Raw genomic sequence first — 18,366 nt, forward strand, 5'->3', positions numbered from 1 at the left:
TGACCAGTAATCAAACCATGACCTCCTGGTTCATAGGTTGACACTCAACCACTGAGCCACGCCTGAAGGCTCCAAGCTCTGAAGGCTCCAAGTTCAAGTACAGAGTGCCAGCGTGGGCAGGTTCTAGTTAAGGCCCTCTTCCAGGTTGCAGATGGTAGCCTTCTTATTGTGTCCTCCCATGGTGGAAGGGGTGAAGGTGCTATTGGTGGAAGTGGAGTTCTTAGGGTGCTCAGAGGAAAAGAATTTCCTGAGACCCCCTATAGGAGGGTGGAGTTTCATGGAAAGCTTTATTAATGATGTAAAATTAAGGGGGCTCCCCTCCAAGGTCCCATCACCATCCGTACTACCATGGAAAAAGTACAACTGTTCTTCAGCAGGGCCAGAATTAAGACCACTGCCCAGAATTTCTGTTCCCTATTACAGTCCAGTTCAGTCTAGCATCTGGCTAGCTTAGCTGTTGGGTTCCCAGCTGCAGTCTATTGCTTGTGGGTTTCGGAAGTTCACGGGCCATTGTCTTATACACATGGCTACGGAGAAAGAACGGGAGAGGGGGGTCATGGAGCAAGAGAGAAGCAAGAAGGACACAAGAGGCGGGGAGGGCAGTGCCTCACAAACGCTCAACCAGAAAAACAAAACCACCTCAGGCCTCCAATCCCCGGATGGAGCAGCCCCGCCCCCGTGGCCTACAGTCCCCGGATGAAGCAGCCCCGCCCCCGCGGCTCTGCTGCGCGTGCGCATCCCGGGGGCCGCTGCGCCAGGCGGGGGGACAGGGAGGGCGGGGCGCGCGGGGAAGGGAAGGAAGGGCGGCGGTTGGGCGAAAAGGAGGCCACGCCCATCGCGCCGACGTTTCTGCGCATGCGCCACACGTCAGCTTCTAGTAATTTCGACGCGTCGGCGACCGCCCAGCTCAGTTCGCGTCCGGAGACCGGAGGTGCTAGTCTGGTGTTCGGGGTCGCGAGAGGCTGTGGAACTCCCCTTCGTCCTCGTGCCTGGCTGTGGGAGGGAGGCGTCCGTTGGGCCTTTCTCTTCGTCCTGCGTGGAGGTCGGCGGCCTGTGGTAAGTGTTTTGGCGGCGGGGTCGGACCCGCGGGAACCTCGGCGTGGGTGGCGGGGAGAGTGCGGGGCCCAGCGTGGTGCACAAAGGGGGCCGCGGGCCGGGCGGGAAGGTCGGCGTCCGGAACTGGAGAGTCTCTTCGCTTTGTCTAGGCCCGCGGTCCCCTCCCCCCCCCCCAGCCGCCCGCGGGCCTTACTTCCGGGGCGTCACTCCTCCCCTCCCCCTCCGTTTCTAGGAACCGAATCTTCTGGAACGTTCCTCAGAGACAAGGAAGCTTCTTGCCGCAGGTTCCGATGTCCAACTACGTGAACGATATGTGGCCGGGCTCGCCCCTGCAGTCCCCGGCGGCCGCGGGCGGGTCCAGCCGGCTGTCCTCGGCGGCCCGGAGCCGCTCCCGCTCCAGCGGCTCCAGTCGGTGGTCGTCCGGCAGCAGCGGGAGCCGGCCCCGGCGCAGGAGCAGGTCCAGGTCCCGGTCCCGAAGGCGCCAGCAGAGGAAGTACAGGCGCTACTCGCGCTCTTACTCGCGGAGCCGGTCGCGGTCTCACAGCCGCCGCCGGTACCGGGAGAGGCACTACGCCTCCTCCAGGAGGTACTATCGTTCTCCGTCTCCCTCGCCAGACCGATCGCGCAGCCGGTCCCGCTCTCGGGGTCGGTCCTATTACCGGAGGGCCTATGCGGTCACGCGGGGGCGACGCTTCTACGGCTTTGGCCGCACAGTGTACCCGGAGGATCACGGGAGTTGGCGGGGAAGATCCAGATCCAGGTCGAGGTCGCGGAGCCCCACGCCTTTCCGCTTAAGTGAGAAAGGTGAGTGAGCGGTGCAGTAGTACTACCTCCTTCCTCCGCTCCTTTTCACACGTGCGCCCACAGTGTGAGAAGCTGCGGTGTGGTTTTCAATAATTTTGTTTTCTTAGGTGCCTAACGTCTCAATTTTGTTAGGAGGGAGGAAGCAGGCTAATAGTTAAAACTACAGTTTTTTAAGTGGACACCGTTTCTTCCCTCTTGGGATTAAGCTGTGGGCGGTAAGTGGCTCTGGCCACGTGGAGGTAGATAACCTCCTCTCCTGGTGGCTGCACTTTGTGGAGTCTCGTAAATGTTCGTGACTTCCGGTTGCCCGCCCTAAGTTTCTGCTAAGTTCATTGTAGAACGTGAAAAACAGGATCAAAACATTCCTTTTTTCAAAAGTGAATACTATATTGCCAAAAACAACAAGGATTTTGTTCAGTATTTCAAAACAAATGACTTCCGGGATAGGATCATGAAACAGAAAAGGGAATAGGTTTAAAAAAAATAATACTTTTGCCGAAACCGGTTTGGCTCAGTGGATAGAGCGTTGGCCTGCGGACTGAAGGGTCCCGGGTTCATTCCGGTCAAGGGCATGTACCTTGGTTGCGGGCACATCCCCAGCAGGGGGTGTGCAAGAGGCAGCTGATGGATCTCATCGATGTTTCTGACTATCCTCTCCCTTCCTCTCTGTAAAAAATCAATAAAATATATTTTAAAAAAACACCTTTGTCTGAAAATGGACTTAGTAATTTATCAATGATGGTTCATCAGTTGAGAGAGATGTACTTTATGAAAATCTTTTTTAAGTACAGTGTTTCAGAATACATACTTGAAGAGAGCAAAAACAATGTGAAAACTAGGACTTTGGTCAGGAAAACTGAAAACTTGAAATTATTTAGGGATGCTTATTTTACTCAACAAAAGAGGTAGAAATTTGTTTCATGAATAAGGGTATATTTTGCATAAGTATTTGTTTTGCTATTATAAGTAAAATGCAACCTTATTTTGTGATACTGAGTTCTCTTGGGGAATACTGTAAGACTAAGGAATATCTTGTGTTTCTTTTGTAGATCGAATGGAGCTGTTAGAAATAGCAAAAGCCAATGCAGCAAAAGCCTTAGGAACAACCAACTTTGAATTGCCCCCTAGTCTCAGAATTGTATCAAATAACGGTGCAAAATTTGAGGTAAGTATTCTAGGTTTATCCAGACAAAATCTTCAGAAAGCTGCTGCCAGAAAAACCTGATTAGCATTTTTTTTTTCTTTTTTCTTTTTCTTTATTTTTTTTTATTTCTTATTTTTAAATTACATATTATTTTCAAAACTTGAATGTCAAGAGCAAAACTCTGGCTATTAAGTAATAATGCAAATGCAAAACAACAAAATGAGAAATCAGAATTATGGACATATTAATATTTTTAGCTACTAAACGAGTCTTTTGTTGCTGGTGTAGATTTACTCAGAGTCCTTGGACTTGCTGCACAAGACTTTGCAGAAGACTGGAAGCTAACAGTTGCTAGCATGAGCAGGAACATGATTAAAGTAGCAGCTTCCATTTCAGTCTGATTAGCTTTTTTTTCAATTTACCTCAGCCTTTTTGGAAAGGCTAGCTAAATATAATTTGTTACTAGACTTGGTCTCTTCCATAAAAGTGGGAGTTGAATGACCATTATTTTCAGTTGACACAATTGTTTTCATGATTGTAGCTGGTACTTTGGTGATTTCTATGTAGTTACCAAAATTCTCTTGTCTTTTCAGAGTATCTGTAGTTTTCATTTCCAGCATAATGTTCCCAGAAATTCTGTACTCAACATACAGTATAGTTTACCTGCTTTATTTCTGTCTTATAGAAATCATGAATGTGGTCTCCAGACATTGCTGAAGAAAATCTGTTGGTAATTGATACATGGGCATAAAAGCACCAGAGGTTTAACTAATTTGAGGTTTATATTCACACTCTGAAAGCTTAGTTTTTCTTGGTAGATTTATGTGCATATTAGAATTTGGGATAGGTAATATTTGCATAAGATACTGAAGACAGTTTTAAACTAAAGTGCACTTTGTAATGTTGGGGCATCTGTGATCGAGATGTCCATTTCATAATATATGCAATATATTCCAGATGTTTTGAGAGATTACAGAAGAGGAAGCCTGGTTCATTTGCAGATAAGTTTATAATTCTACATGTGCAGGATGTGCATTGGCAAATTGCACTTTGTTCTTTAAGTTATTTTGAAACCCAGAGCATAAAGTCCATAGCTTTAAAGGTTTAAGGTAGTTAAAAATTGATAGTCTGTGTAAACAGGAAAGATAGTAGATAATCCTATCATTCAGGCCCAGAGTTATGGGTATGCTTAAATATTAGTAGACAAAGTCTTAGTTGAGTTGCTTTTAAAGATGACTAGGTGCCCACCTGGGCTAATGCCTTAGTTCAGCGATTTTCAACCTCTTTCATCTCATGTGGCACCAAAAAAAAATTTTTTGCTGATATGCTTTAAAAGGTATAATTTTGATTCATTTACACCAGATGGCTATTGTGTTGGCTGTTGCCAAATAAAAGGGAAGAGATCAGTGCCCCTGACTAAATAGTCAGGTATTGCATGTTGTAGAAATACTTGCAGCACACTGGTTTAAAATCGCAGCTTAATTCTTTACAACTACCCTGTTTCCCCGAAAATAAGACAGTGTCTTACATTAATTTTTTTCTCCCAAAGTTGCGCTAGGTCTTATTTTCGGAGGATGTTTTATTTTGGGGGAAACATGGTAGGTATTTTCTGGTATGGCTTGATTTTGAGTTAAGTTGTATTTGGGAATACAATATAGCTTTATGGGGAAGCCATTTCTTCATCAGATCCATTTATTGTATCAATTTTGTTAACGAAAAACATTCCAGTGTTTGTTTACACTGTTAGCTGTATGGTTAGATCCAACTTGATTCGCTGTGTTTCTACAGCTAAATTTATGTGCAGTTGGGCTGCTTGTACACAGTACTGTAAACCAAAAATACGGTTTTAAAAATACATATTTTCTCTTCCTGTCTAGCTGTCGGAAAAGCTAACAGAAGATGGAACTAAAAATGCCAATGAAAAGTCTTCCCAGCAAAAAAGCATTAGCTCTAATGTAAGTATCTAACCACTGACTACTCAAAAATTGGACTTGGAACATAACATCCAATTTATGGGCTTTTTTGTCTGCTGTGATAATTGGGGGTCTACTAAGTCACTTTATAGACTTAATATTCTCTACACACACACACACACACACACACAAGTTTTAATTCTCACCTGAGGATATTTTTCTGATTGCTTTTCAGAAAGGGATTGAAGAGAGGGGAGGGAGAAGAGAGGAAAACATTGATTTGAGAGACACATGGACAGGTTGCCTCCCGTAGGAACAGGGGCAGGGAGTGGACAACAAATAGAACCCTTGACCCGCTTAGGTGTGCAGGTCAACACACTATGTGACACACTGGCCAGGCCTAATCTCAATATATTTTTGTGTCAGTTTAAAAAATTTTAAATTAAACTTTGAGAGACATTGATGTGAGAGTGAAATTAGTCGGTTGCCTCCTACAGGTCTCCTTTGGCAGTGGTCTGCAAACTCATTAGTCCACAGAACCAAATATCAACAGGATTGAAATTTCTTTTGAGAGCCAAATTTTTTAAACTTCTAACATTTCTTCAAAATAGTCTCGCCCAGGCTGTGGTATTTGGTGGAAGAGCCACACTCAAGGAGCCAAACAGCCACATGTGGATCAAGAGCCACAGTTTGGCACTAAGCCAAATTGGTTAGGCCTTGTCCTTTTTAACACCTTAATATTGTAGTATGTCTTGTATATATGTTTAATTATACTTGGCCATTTCAGGGCTTAAGTTAGAGTGAGGTTACTTATAGATGAGGTTCACACTTGGCATTTGGTTGGTGTTGCTTAAATTTCAGTCTTAAATGGAGTTATTTAATGTATTGTGTAAAGCAAATATTCTAAGTGTGTACAATATATGTGTGCCTGGGAAGCTGACTTGGAAATTTGTTCTCTTACAGAATTCAGTAGCAAAAACTGCTGAAGAGACCTCTTCAGGATCCCTAAAAATAAATAAGAAAAAAAGTCCATATGAATTGTGGAAACCTATTTAAAAAGAGAACTGATGGCTAAGGTTGCTTGAAATGCACTTTATTGCAAGTTTGTGTTTTCTATGGCATTTCATCCCTATGAGCAACTTAATGGTAATTAACATTTTAGATTTATTTTGCAGATATTAGCACAGATGGACCAGAGTTGTTATGTATAGGTGGGAGTCTTGTATATATTCTTGTAAATGTTTTGTATAGTATCAATTGGTTACATAGAAATGGAATTTATAAGAAACAGTAATTAAACTATTGTATATATTTGTAAATAAATTTATTTTTACTATTTTAGTCTGACTTTATGTATCTTCTATATATACAGTATATATAAAAAGCTAAGCAATGACCAACCAGTCGACTACTAAACTGACAAACCTGTCCTGGCGGCCCAGCAGCCACTCAGTCCTGCAGGTCCAATCTGAGAACAGGCCAGGCACCAACGGACTAGTGCTACAGGCATGATCCTGACAGCGCCATCGGCCTCGGGCACTGTGGCCGCTTCCCCTCAGGCACCCCGCAAGGAGGAAATGATATAAAAGCAGCTGCCAGGTGGCCCCCAACAACCAGTGTAAAAGTCAGCAGGATGGATCTGGATCCTGGGCTAGCAGGGGCATCCCACTGCCCCCACATCCTTTGGGATGGGCACAAGCCTCCCTCATGAGCCCGTAGCAGGCACTGTGGGGCCAGGATAAGTGCAGGCAGCATTGGACTTCTGGTTTCAGCCCAATCCCCAAAGACCATGATGAGGGACCCCACCCGGGCATGAATTTGCACTGGGCCATTAGTATCTCCCTAATACTCAATAGACCGAACAGTGGAACAACCAGTTGCTATTATATGTGCTGACCACCAAAAGATGCACGTAGAACAAGGTGGGCATTAACCTGGTTATACAGTAAGTCAGAGAAAACAAGAATTGGCTTTTAGATTTGTAACTGAAAATGTTAATCTGAGCAATCTGTTAGTCATTTTATTATAGTAAAATGTTTGTGTCTCCCCCTCCCATTCTCTTAAAAAAAAGAAATCCATGGGGACTCTGGTGTTGCTCAGTGGTTGAGCATCTACCTATGAACTGGGAGGTCGCTATTGGGTTCTTGGTCAGAGCACATGCCCAGGTTATGGACTCAATCCCCAGTGTGGGGTGTGCAGGAGGCAGCCGATCAATGATTCTCTCCCATCATAGATGTTTCTCTCTCCCTCTCCTTGTAAGGGAGACTTGAAATAATTGACAATACTAGATTTTTATTCACTGTCATTTATCTGGTAACGGAAAGTACCCAATCTGATTATGACCTATATTCAAATAGCTATTTAACATGAGAGGTCTGGCTAGTTGCTATGGATATGTGCCATTTCTGAGATTGCACTTCTACAGTGATTCAGCCTCTTAATATGCTTGATACTTCCCTATTTAATTTCCTTGTAGTCTATTCATTTTTCTTCCCAGTATCCTGGAAAGAATATAGTTATATTCATTTTTTTCTCATAATTACTCCATCCTTGTCTAATTTAACCTTAGTTCAACCTAGACAGGACTACATTTAATCTCCTATGCTTTGAAACGTAAGAAACTGCATACCCCCAAACAAGCTGTCATTACATAATTGGAATACAATAACTCAGTGTGATACGCTGTTACCACATAATCTGTGGACAATACAGTCATGTGCCACTTCAACCACAGAAAGGTAGTTAGCTGATTTCATCATTGTGCAAACGGCAGTTACACAAACCTGGATGGTACAGGCTACACACCTAGGCTACTTGGTAGCCCAGTGGTCGGCAAACTCAACAGAGCCAAATATCAACAGTACGACGATTGAAATTTCTTTTGAGAACCACATTTTTAAAATTTAAACTAATACCATTTCTTCAAAACAGACTCCTGGGCCATAGTATTTTGTGGAAGAGCCACACTTAAGGGGCCAAAGAGCTCGGGAGCCCATTTGCCGACCATGGGTATAGCCTATTGCTCCTGGGCTAGAAATAAAGCACACGAGCAAATACAACCAAGAGTGTAAACATGATGGAACACGGCATACTGTTTTTATAGCAAACTAAAAGTACACTTGCAGATAAAAAGCACAGCTGATGTGGCACTGGTTGAACTCAGGAACCAAGAGGACAAGGTTTGATTCCAGGTCAGAACACATGCTCAGGCTAGGCTCAGTTCTTCGTGAGGGATGTTTCTCTCTCCCCCTTACTTTAAAAAGCAGCATTATTAAAAATAAATACATAAACCAGTAACAATCATTTGTCACCTACCGTGTTTCCCCGAAAATAAGACATCCTCCGAAAATAAGACCTAGCGCATGGGAAGATAAGACATCCCCTGAAAATAAGACCTAGCGCAACTTTGGGAGAAAAAATATAAGACACTGTCTTATTTTCGGGGAAACAGGGTATATACTGTACATAATTATGCTATACCTAAGTCGATTTTTTGTTTTTTGTTTTTTTATATATATATTTTATTGATTTTATACAGAGAGGAAGGGAGAGAGAGAAACATCGACGAGAGTCATCGATCAGCTGCCTCTTGCACACCCCCTACTGGGGATATGCCTGCAACCAAGGTACATGCCCTTGACCGGAATCGAACCCGGGACCTTTCAGTCCCCAAGCCGACGCTCTATCCATTGAGCCAAACCGGTCCCGGCCTAAGTCGGTTTGTTTACATAGCATCACCAGAAACACCTGAGTAATGTGTTTGCTACAGTGACTATCTCACTAGGTAATAGGAATTTTTCAGCTCCATTGTAATCTCATAGGACCACCCTTTAAATTTGCATTCCATCATGAACTGAAACATTGTTATGCATCATATGACTGTATGGCAAGATCAGAATTTGTATCAAGAGTCTAGATTCAGTGCTGTCCAATAGAAATACAGTATTAATTCACACCAGTGAATTAATTTATCCCAGTGTATCTAAAATATTTCAAGACAATATAAGAAATGCTGTGAGGAATCCACCTTGCCTTCTCTCTAGCAGGCTTGGTCCCAGTGTCATCCTCATCTGATGTCATCCGGTCTCAGGAACTCAGGGTAATTGCTGTGTGTGGTTAGCGTGATCCAAAGGTAGAGAATGGATCTTGAAGGAAAGGGTCATTGCTGGGCCTCCAAAGGAGACATTGAGATTCTTTGGCCTCCTGACCTCTGGGGTTTACTGTGGGCAGACTTTGAGTGGACCGAGATAGATCCATGAGTGGGGAATGATTGAAGAATGTACACACTTCTCCTAAGTGCCATGCTCACATGGCTGAATAGACATAGAATCCGAGGCATGGAGGAGGTCAGGGACCTTTGTGCCATTGGTCAGAAAGTAGATTGATTATGTTGGATCTTCCCCTTGGCTTGGTTCAGTCTGTCCAGTAGCAGTTTCTAGCCCAGGGAGAAACACAAGGCCTCTTAGGAAAGACTGACCCTAATTTTCCTGATAAAGAATAATAAACTTTGTAGGCTTCCTATCTAGAGAAGGAAAGTAAAAGTTATTTAATTAAAAAAAGAAATACTGTGATATTTTACCGTGTGTGTGTGTGTGTGTGTGTGTGTGTGTGTTGTGACTTAGGGTGTATTTTTACACTTAAAGCCCAGTTTAATTTGCCCTAGCCACATTTCATGTCATCAATAGTCATATGGTGGGTGGCTACCATTTTGGGGCTGTCCTAAATCTGTTTTCATTTTGGGGCTTACTTATTCATTTCTACGTCGAAATGAATTAGTGGTTACTAGTGCAGAAAATAATAATTTTCATACATTCCTCTTGTATCCAGCACCTTCCTTTTATTAACTTAACGCACCGTTTCCCTGTTGGAGACGAAGAGTAAACAAGATGGACGCATCTGCGCCTCTTCAGTTTACAACGTTGTTCGGGAAATGGAAAACGAACCGAGAGAAATCTCTAACGCTCTTGAGGGAATATGGGGCCACAGGTGACGGTACTAGAGGCCCACGTGAGACAAGGTAGTCGGGGGAGAGCTGACGATCAGGATAAACACCTTGCGCTCTAGGGAGCACACGCCGTGGAGGCGACTTTCTTACCAGGTCCAGAGTCCGCCCTGCTTCCTAGGCCGTCCCCTTCCGCTCGCGTCCCTGCCCTTCTCTCCCCATCGCCCCGCTCTCCCCGCCCCCGTCTTCTGCGGCTGCGCAAGGTCCTGCCCAATCGAAAACCAGCTCACTTGCTAGAAAAAGCAGGGATTGGTCCCAAGCTCCGAGGCTGACCGGAAGGGGCGGGGCTTCCCGTAGGTTATTAACATCTATCAGAAGGCCGACGGAAGTGCTGTGTTGTTGCCGGAAGTAGGGAGGAGAGGGCTGTGATGGCAGCTGCGGTTCTAACCGAGAAGGTAAGTGCCACGGGCTCTACCCGGGGGATTTCGTGGGGGGTCTGAGAGGGGCCGACAGGGCCGAGAGGCGGAGGAGATGCCTGGGCGCTAGAACAGGGAGGAGTAGACACTGTGGAGTCGGGGTCGGCAGTGCGGGCCCGGCGCGGCCTGTCGGGCCCGGCGGGGAATCGGCCTGGGCAGCCCCGGGAGGAGCCGAGCCAGCCCTGCCAACAGCCGACCCTCCCTGTCTCAGGTGCTGGCGACCAGCGCAAAGGAGGAGCAGCCCCTCGCGGCGGCGGAGGAGCTGTCCGCCCAGAAGCGCGAGCAGAGACTGCGCAAATTCCGGGAGCTGCATCTGAAGCGGGTGAGTAGATGCCGAGACCTGTCACTGGTCAGGCCCCTGCGTGTCTGTGGGGAGACGAGGAAGTCGCAGCAGCGTGCCTGACAAACCCGCGTGGTCGGATGCAAGATCTTTCCCGGTGGTTCTCAACGCTGGTAGCACGTTGTAATCACTTTTGAAAATACAGTTGATCCTTGAACATCGCCTGGGTTTAGGTATGCTGAATCCCTCAGTCGAAAATCCATATATGACTTTGGACTCTACAGTTGCCCCGTGGCATACTTAGATTCAATCAACTGCGCAGAATGAAAACAGTATTAGTTATATGCGAATTTTCGACTGTGCGGGGGTGGCACCCATAATCCCTGTCTTGTTCAAGGGTTAGCTGTATTTTTTATTTTACTGATTTCAGAGAGGATGGGAGAGGGAGAGAGAGATAGAAACAGCAATGATGAGAAAGAACCATTGATCGGCTGACTCCTGCATGCCCCTTTCTGGGGATCGAGCCCACAACCCAGGATGTGCCCTTGGCCAGAATTCAACCAGGACCCTTCAGTCCACAGGCCCACACGCTGCCTGCTGATCCAAACCAGCTAGAGTGGATCAGCTGTATATATATTTTTAAAATATACTTATTGATTTCAGAGAGAAATGAAGAGGGAGAGAGAAATAGAAACATCAATGATGAAAGAGAATCATTGATCGGCTGCTTTCTGCATGCCCCCTACTGGGGATGGAGCCTGCAACCCGGGCATGTGCCTGGGACCCTTCAGTTCTCAGGCAACACTCAGTCCACTGAGCCAAACCAGTCAGGGCTGGTCAGCTATATTTTTGATCTGCGGTTGGGAATGTGAAAATACTGTTTTAGATCTGAGGTTGGTTGAATCCATGAAAAAGCTCAATGAAAATCTGTAGTGTCAATGGTTGAGCTAGTCAGTGGGGAACAAGATGATGAAGATAAGGCCTCTGTTTTTAAAAGAGGAGGCAACTTTACAGCTAGAAATTTTATTGTGGTAAATGCCATGCTAGAGTTAGGAACAAAGGCTGGGGAGTACAGAGGAGAGATTAAAACTGTGTGTGTGTGTGTGTGTGTGTGTGTGTCTCCAGGGAGTGTCTTATATATAAGATACCTAAACTATTTAAAAGATTAGTAAGGTATTATCAGACAAAACTTGGAGGGAAAAAATATCCAAGCAGAGGGGACACATGTAAAGGAAGAGAATTCATATTAGAGACAAGAGTCCAGCCAATAACTGGCTGCAGTTGGAGCTGAGAAAGAAAAAAGAACAGCTCTTAACTCACCTTGACAGCCCGGCCATGGTTCCACAAAACTCCAGCTTCACTCTGACTGTTGTAGTGAGACAAACCACAGAAATGACCACATGTCCCCCTATTCTGCTAACATCATAGACTGTTATTTCCAAGTAAAACATTGGTCTTGCTCCATTAATCCTGCCTTGTATGTAAAAACTTAAGATACTCAATACAAAAATTCGTTGGCTTCTGACAGTGCAATCCAGAGCACAACCATGCTTCCTTGAATTCCCCCCCCCCCTCCAGCCGCTGATACCCTAATCCTATGCCTACCCCCCTAACACCTTCTCACTGAAGTGCCTACAGTTCATTATGGTTTTCTGCCTCTTTCAGGGCAACAAACACAACTTGGTTTGATTTCAGGTGTTTTCTTGGTGTCTTCACCTGGAGGGTATGGTCAGCTTCAAGAATAAATAAGGATGGTAGTTGAGAGGAATTTCTCTGTCCCCAAAAGTTAATCTAATAAAGACTTTAAACACACTTAAATATTTACTTGGATGGGCAGTGTAAAGAACATCTGGTTGGAAATTAGGAGACATGGCTTCCTGGACTTACTGCCACCAGTCTGTGACCTAAGAAACATCAAACTTAATTTTCCCTTAAGATGATATGCTCATTTTATTTTATGCAGTTAAATTTATTTTAAAACGGACTCTTCACAGAGTAATCCCACTGGAAAAATTCTTTCATTTGCCATAATGTAAACTGTTAAAATATTTAAAAAGGAGGGGGACGTGGAAAGGATTAGAGGTATTAAGAGAGGTTTTAGAGCACCAGCCCTAAATTGAGGCTTTTTCCTTGAGTTAATCAAGATTAAAAGAGACTGGAGAGGAGAAGGTCATTCTCATCATGTGTTTAACATTATTTCATGCCATCTGAAGTCGTTAGTGCCACTGCAGTAGTCCTTCCCCTTTGTGAAACCGTGTCCCATCCAACCCTAAGGGACCTGCTCAGAGGGACTGCACAGCTCAACAGGTGGAGCCGACATGAACCATCAGGCCTCTGGAGCAGCAAATCAGTGCAGCCAGCACTTATTTCAGATGCAGACCTAGTTAGGTGGTCCCCTTGCTTAAAATCCTTTGCTGGGTCTCTGTTGCTTTAAGATAAAATGGGGTCCCCTTGGTAAGGTGTCTTTCCTGACCCTCACAGAAGGCAAGATCTATTTGGATTGATTTTCATGCTTCAGCTGTAAACTTTCCGTTACGTTTTAGAATGAAGCCCGTAAATTAAATCACCAGGAAGTTGTGGAAGAAGATAAGAGACTTAAGCTACCTGCAAATTGGGAAGCCAGAAAAGCTCGCTTGGAGTGGGAACTGCAGGAGGAAGAAAAGAAAAAGGTCAGGAACGCCTCTGCTGTCTCATAAGTGGTTATTCCGTCTTTCTGTCATATTGACACAGTAAACAGGTGGTTTTGTCCACTGGCTCTAGAGCTGGACTGCCGGAGTCCAGATCTTGGCTCTGCTTTTTACTAGCTGCAACACTTTGGGTGAGTTAATTAACCTGTCTGTGCCTCTGTTTTCTCATCTGTAAAATGGAGACTGATAATAATTGAGTTAATTATGAGTTAAATGAGCCAGTGCCTGTAAAACAGGGTCTGACACCTGATAAATGCTGGATTTTCCGACGTATAAGACGACTTTTTTTTTTTTTTTTTTTTTAATATATTTTATTGATTTTTTACAGAGAGGAAGGGAGAGAAATAGAGAGCCAGAAACATCTATGAGAGAGAAACATCGACCAGTTGCCTCATGCACACCCCCTCACCGGGGATGTGCCCGCAACCAACGTACATGCCCTTGACCGGAATCGAACCTGGGACCTTTCAGTCCACAGACGCACGCTCTACCACTGAGCCAAACCGATTTCGGCTAAGACGACTTTTGAAACGAAAAAAAGTCAACCGAAAATCGGGGGCAAAAGACCAAAATTGCACAAAAATTACCTGCAGATCTTGACGGCAAAGTAAGTCTTTTCTTTGAAGTAGGAGGGGTAGTTTTTTACAGCGAATATAGGCCTAAACCTATGTTTTAACTGTAAAATTAGGGTGTCGTCTTATATGCCGGAAAATACGGTAAATATTATTTTTAAATCTGTGTGCTTATTTGTTATATACTAGAGCAAATTCCCGAATTTTCTTTGATTAATCATTATTTTGAAAGTATTGCTAGATAATTTTATTCAATCTTTCTCGTTTTAAAATAGATAAAATAATTGCTTGTATCATAATTGCTGGTTTCAGCTTTTTCCTTTCTTTTTAGGAATGTGCAGCCAGAGGGGAGGACTATGAGAAAGTGAAGTTACTGGAGATCAGTGCCGAAGATGCAGAAAGGTGGGAGAGGAAAAAGAAGAGGAAAAACCCGGACCTGGGATTTTCGGGTAAAATTGCTTTTACTTAATGAATGGGCTGTTAGGTTAAGCATCGCCTTCAATGTTTCTGACTTATGAAAGGATACTCCCCTTCAGGGATGTCCTCTAAGGGGCATAAACCCAAGAAAATACAAATGCACCTCCTGGGGCAGCAGTAATGGCTGAACTTCAGTCAGCTGGATCCTTTTATTCTTCGTGGTAAAATTAATTGAGGCTTGGATTGTCAGCATCTTCAGGATCAGAAGCTCTGCTTAGATTGGTGTCTTGTGCATATATTACTAATAATAATTTAGATTCCCCCCACTGAATTGTAATGACCAAACAAGGAATATATTATGTCGGATTCTCATTTTCTTTTTAGATTATGCTGCTGCCCAGTTACGCCAGTATCATCGGTTGACCAAACAGATCAAACCTGACATGGAAACATATGAGAGACTGAGAGAAAAACAGTAAGTTGACAGTAATGCAAGGGTTTTTTATTTTTGTATCCTGAAGTAGACATATTTGTGTGTGAGTATATATACAACAGTACACACATAAATAATGCTTAGGTAATGTTTAGGTATGGGTTATCAGGCAGCTGTGTTAAGAATGATTTCTGATCTCCACAACAATATTTATTGCTCACGCCACAGCCTTTAAGCTCATCATCTGGTTATCTATCTAGCTGGGCATCCCAAGACTTGAGTGTGGAGTGGTTAAAACCAGATTATCCTTTTCACTCAGATATTTTCTTAAGAGGCAGATGCTTTAGTGCCAGCATGTGCGGTTTTTTTTTTTTTTTTTTTTAATATAAAGAACCAAATAATAAAGATTTTAGGCGTTGTGGGCTCTATGGTCTCTGTCACAACTGCTAGTACTCAGCTCTGCTGCTGGGATGTGGAAGTGGCACAGAGGACCTACAGACAAATGGCTCTGTCCCCGTAAAACTTTTTAAAAACTGTTTATAAAGTTTGCCAACCCCTGCTTTAGTGGAGAGGGAAATACCTGGACTTGGAGGCTAGCCCTTGACTCTGGCCCTTGGCTCTTTCATCTATAGAACGAAGGGGTCAGAATAAGTGACTTATTAGATCCCTTCCAATTCTATATTTTTATTTATTTATTTTTTAAGATTTTTAATTGATTTTTAGAGTAGGAAAGAGAGAGAGAAAAAAACATTGGTGTGAAAGCGAAGCATCAGTCAGCTGCCTCCTACATGCCCCTTTCTGGAGATCAAGCCTGCAATCCTGACATGTGTCCCGATTAGGAATTGACCCAGCAATCTTTTTATTTTTAAAAAAATATTTTTATTTATTTCAGAGAGGAAGGGAGTGGATGAGAGAGAGAGAAACATCAATGATGAGAGAGAACCATTGGTTAGCTGCCTCTTGAATACCCTGACTGGGGATCAAGCTGACAAACCTGGGCAGATCGCCTGACCAGGAATTGAACCGTGACCTCCTGAGCCACGCTGGCTGGGAAGCCAGCAATCTTTTGGTGCATGGGATGATACCCAACCAACCGAGCCATATGGGCCAGGGCTCTGTATATTTTTTTAAAAGTTAAGGTGGGCCACCCCACAGTAAATATATGTCTCTCTTTTATCTCTTCACGTGAATGGTTGTTTACTTTGAAATTAGGAAATGTGGTGCACTTGTATTGTTACTATAAGTTCATTTTGCTGTCTTTTCAGTGGAGAAGAGTTTTTCCCAACATCCAACAGTCTTCTTCATGGAACACATGTGCCTTCCACTCAGGAAATTGATAGGATGGTCACAGATCTGGAAAAACAGTAAGTACTCAGTAGATCAGTGTGAAATTTTAAGTGCTTAATGGCAAAATGGACATAATAAGCTTAGGATGAATTGAATAGACAGATGTTATACTTGCTAATTTCTGACTTAGCATCTACCATGGTTTTGGGGATAGCAATATGAGTTGAGTCCATACGATTTGGAATGGAGAAGCAAACAAAATATTGATAAAATTGAATTGTTATAATTGAAGTAGGGAAGGATTTAAAGAAAGTTCTTCTTTAAGAACTTTTATTTAGTAATCACTCTGCTACTTGATTTGAAGACTTAAGAAGGTTCTAGTGAATGTACCTCCACTACATTTGTGTTTCTTATATTGATAGAGGTGAATATGAGGCAGAGTGGAATGAATCTGTATTTTAGAAATTAATACATGTGAAGTATTAAGGGTAGTGCCTCAACATACTGCGCCCTCCATATTAGCTGTGGTTATCCTATCTAATAAAAGAGCAATATGCAAATTGACCTTCATACCAAGACATAAGAGGGCCACCACAAGATGGCCGCCACAAGATGGCCTGCAGGGGAGGGCAATTGGGGGAAGTTAGGGGTGACCAGGACAGCAGAGGAAGGCAGTTTTGGGTGACAAGGCCAGCAAGGGAGGGCAGTTGGAGGGGGACCCAGGCCTGCAGGGGAGGGCAGTTGGGAGACAGCATCCTGGATTGTGAGAGGGATGTCTCAGATTGGAGAGGGTGCAGGCTGGGCTGAGGCCTCCCCCGCCCCCATGCACAAATTTCATGCACTGGGCCTCTAGTTCATAATATAATTATTGTAGTCATCTTCTTTTAATATTTTATGTATCCAATCCAGTTGCTAACAAGGTTATCATTGCTCTTTTAGAGGCATTCTGAAGATGAATTTGTATTTTATGGTTCTTACCCAGGGTTGTGCTATTGTGCTATTAATTAGCAGCTTCAACTTGATCTTGATGAAAACTGCTTCTCCCACCCACCAAAGCGTGCTGTTCTAAGTGTAACGATGCTATTCTCAACTACTAGGCTATTTCTGTAGACAAAAAAAAAAAAAAAAAAAAGACAAGCCCTGGCCGGCTAGCTCAGAGTGCTGTTATGATATGCCAAGGTTGCGAGTTTGATTTCTGGTCAGGTCACATGCAAGAATCAATGAATGAATGCATAAATAAGTGGAACAACAAATCAATGTTTCTCTCTCAAGTTAATAAATTGAAAAAAAAATTAAAAACCTTTAAAAATTTAAAAATTATTTTCTTTTCCCCTCAGAATTGAAAAACGAGACAAATATAGCCGGAGACGACCTTATAATGACGATGCAGATATCGACTATATTAATGAAAGGAATGCCAAATTCAACAAAAAGGCAGAAAGATTCTATGGGAAATACACAGCTGAAATTAAACAGAATTTGGAAAGAGGAACAGCTGTCTAATCTCCTTCAGGAACTGTTTATAGAAGCTTGAGATGGAGTGAAAATTTCTGCTAGCTGAACTCAGTCTATGCCTTCCCACTCAGCATTTAAAAATAAATGATTTTTCTTAAACATATATTTCCAAATTTTTGTGTTTGGATATAAGATGTATTTCTTGTAGTGTACTTGTTTTGTAATAATCTACTTTGTATAAATCCTAATTATATTATTTTTCTATGTATTTTAAATGTGTGATTGTTTAATCTTTGAAGCATTTTGGACTTAAGATTGCTTGTACCAAACATAAATTCAGTCACTCTCGCTTTGAAGCATGTTAGGAATTTGACAGAATCTAGAGTTGGACTCAGGAACCATATGGGGATTGTAGACTCTGAAGCTGAGGAGAGTGTGAAGGTGTGGCAGTGGCTACTGGAGGACTGGTGCAGGCTGGACCCAGGACTGCTTACGACCAAGTTCAGGAAGTAACAGAACTATCCTCCTCTGAATATGGACCATGTACTGTTCCCTTTTTTACAAAGCAAATACCCTGTGGAATAAAATCCCTACTAAACCCTCTGCTTATCATTCAAAAGTATGTCTGTATGTATATATATATATATATATATATATATATATATATATATATACACACACACCAATATACATGCTTCCAATTCCATAAACTTAAAATTTATTTTTTATGGGAAATTCGAAACACATTCAAAAGAAGACAGTTTAGTACAATGACCCCCACATACCCAATCCCCATCTCATGGCCAATACAGTTTCATCTTTATTTCTACTTTCCCCTCCATGAATCCCACGTTCTTCTGAAGCTAATACTAGGTGTATGACTTTACCTGTTACACATTT

At 43.2% G+C, this 18,366-nt stretch overlaps 2 protein-coding genes across 2 annotated transcripts; both read left to right on the top strand.

The window, feature by feature from the left end:
* The first annotated feature begins 890 nt into the window (after positions 1-890).
* Positions 891-6,258, top strand: RSRP1 (arginine and serine rich protein 1). The gene is made up of 5 exons (XM_084875129.1): positions 891-1,056; positions 1,289-1,860; positions 2,910-3,025; positions 4,882-4,959; positions 5,881-6,258. The coding sequence occupies exons 2-5, from the start codon at positions 1,347-1,349 to the stop codon at positions 5,971-5,973; spliced, it is 801 nt and encodes a 266-aa protein (XP_084731255.1). The 5' UTR covers positions 891-1,056; positions 1,289-1,346; the 3' UTR covers positions 5,974-6,258.
* Positions 6,259-10,173: 3,915 nt separating this feature from the next.
* On the top strand, positions 10,174-17,734 carry SYF2 (SYF2 pre-mRNA splicing factor). Its single transcript, XM_084875146.1, has 7 exons — positions 10,174-10,314; positions 10,547-10,657; positions 13,159-13,284; positions 14,206-14,323; positions 14,676-14,766; positions 15,990-16,088; positions 17,349-17,734. The coding sequence occupies exons 1-7, from the start codon at positions 10,288-10,290 to the stop codon at positions 17,512-17,514; spliced, it is 738 nt and encodes a 245-aa protein (XP_084731272.1). The 5' UTR covers positions 10,174-10,287; the 3' UTR covers positions 17,515-17,734.
* Positions 17,735-18,366: the final 632 nt, after the last annotated feature.

This window comes from Pipistrellus hanaki, assembly GCF_964339955.1.
Source record: "Pipistrellus hanaki genome assembly, chromosome: 2".
Classification (NCBI taxonomy): domain Eukaryota; kingdom Metazoa; phylum Chordata; class Mammalia; order Chiroptera; family Vespertilionidae; genus Pipistrellus; species Pipistrellus hanaki.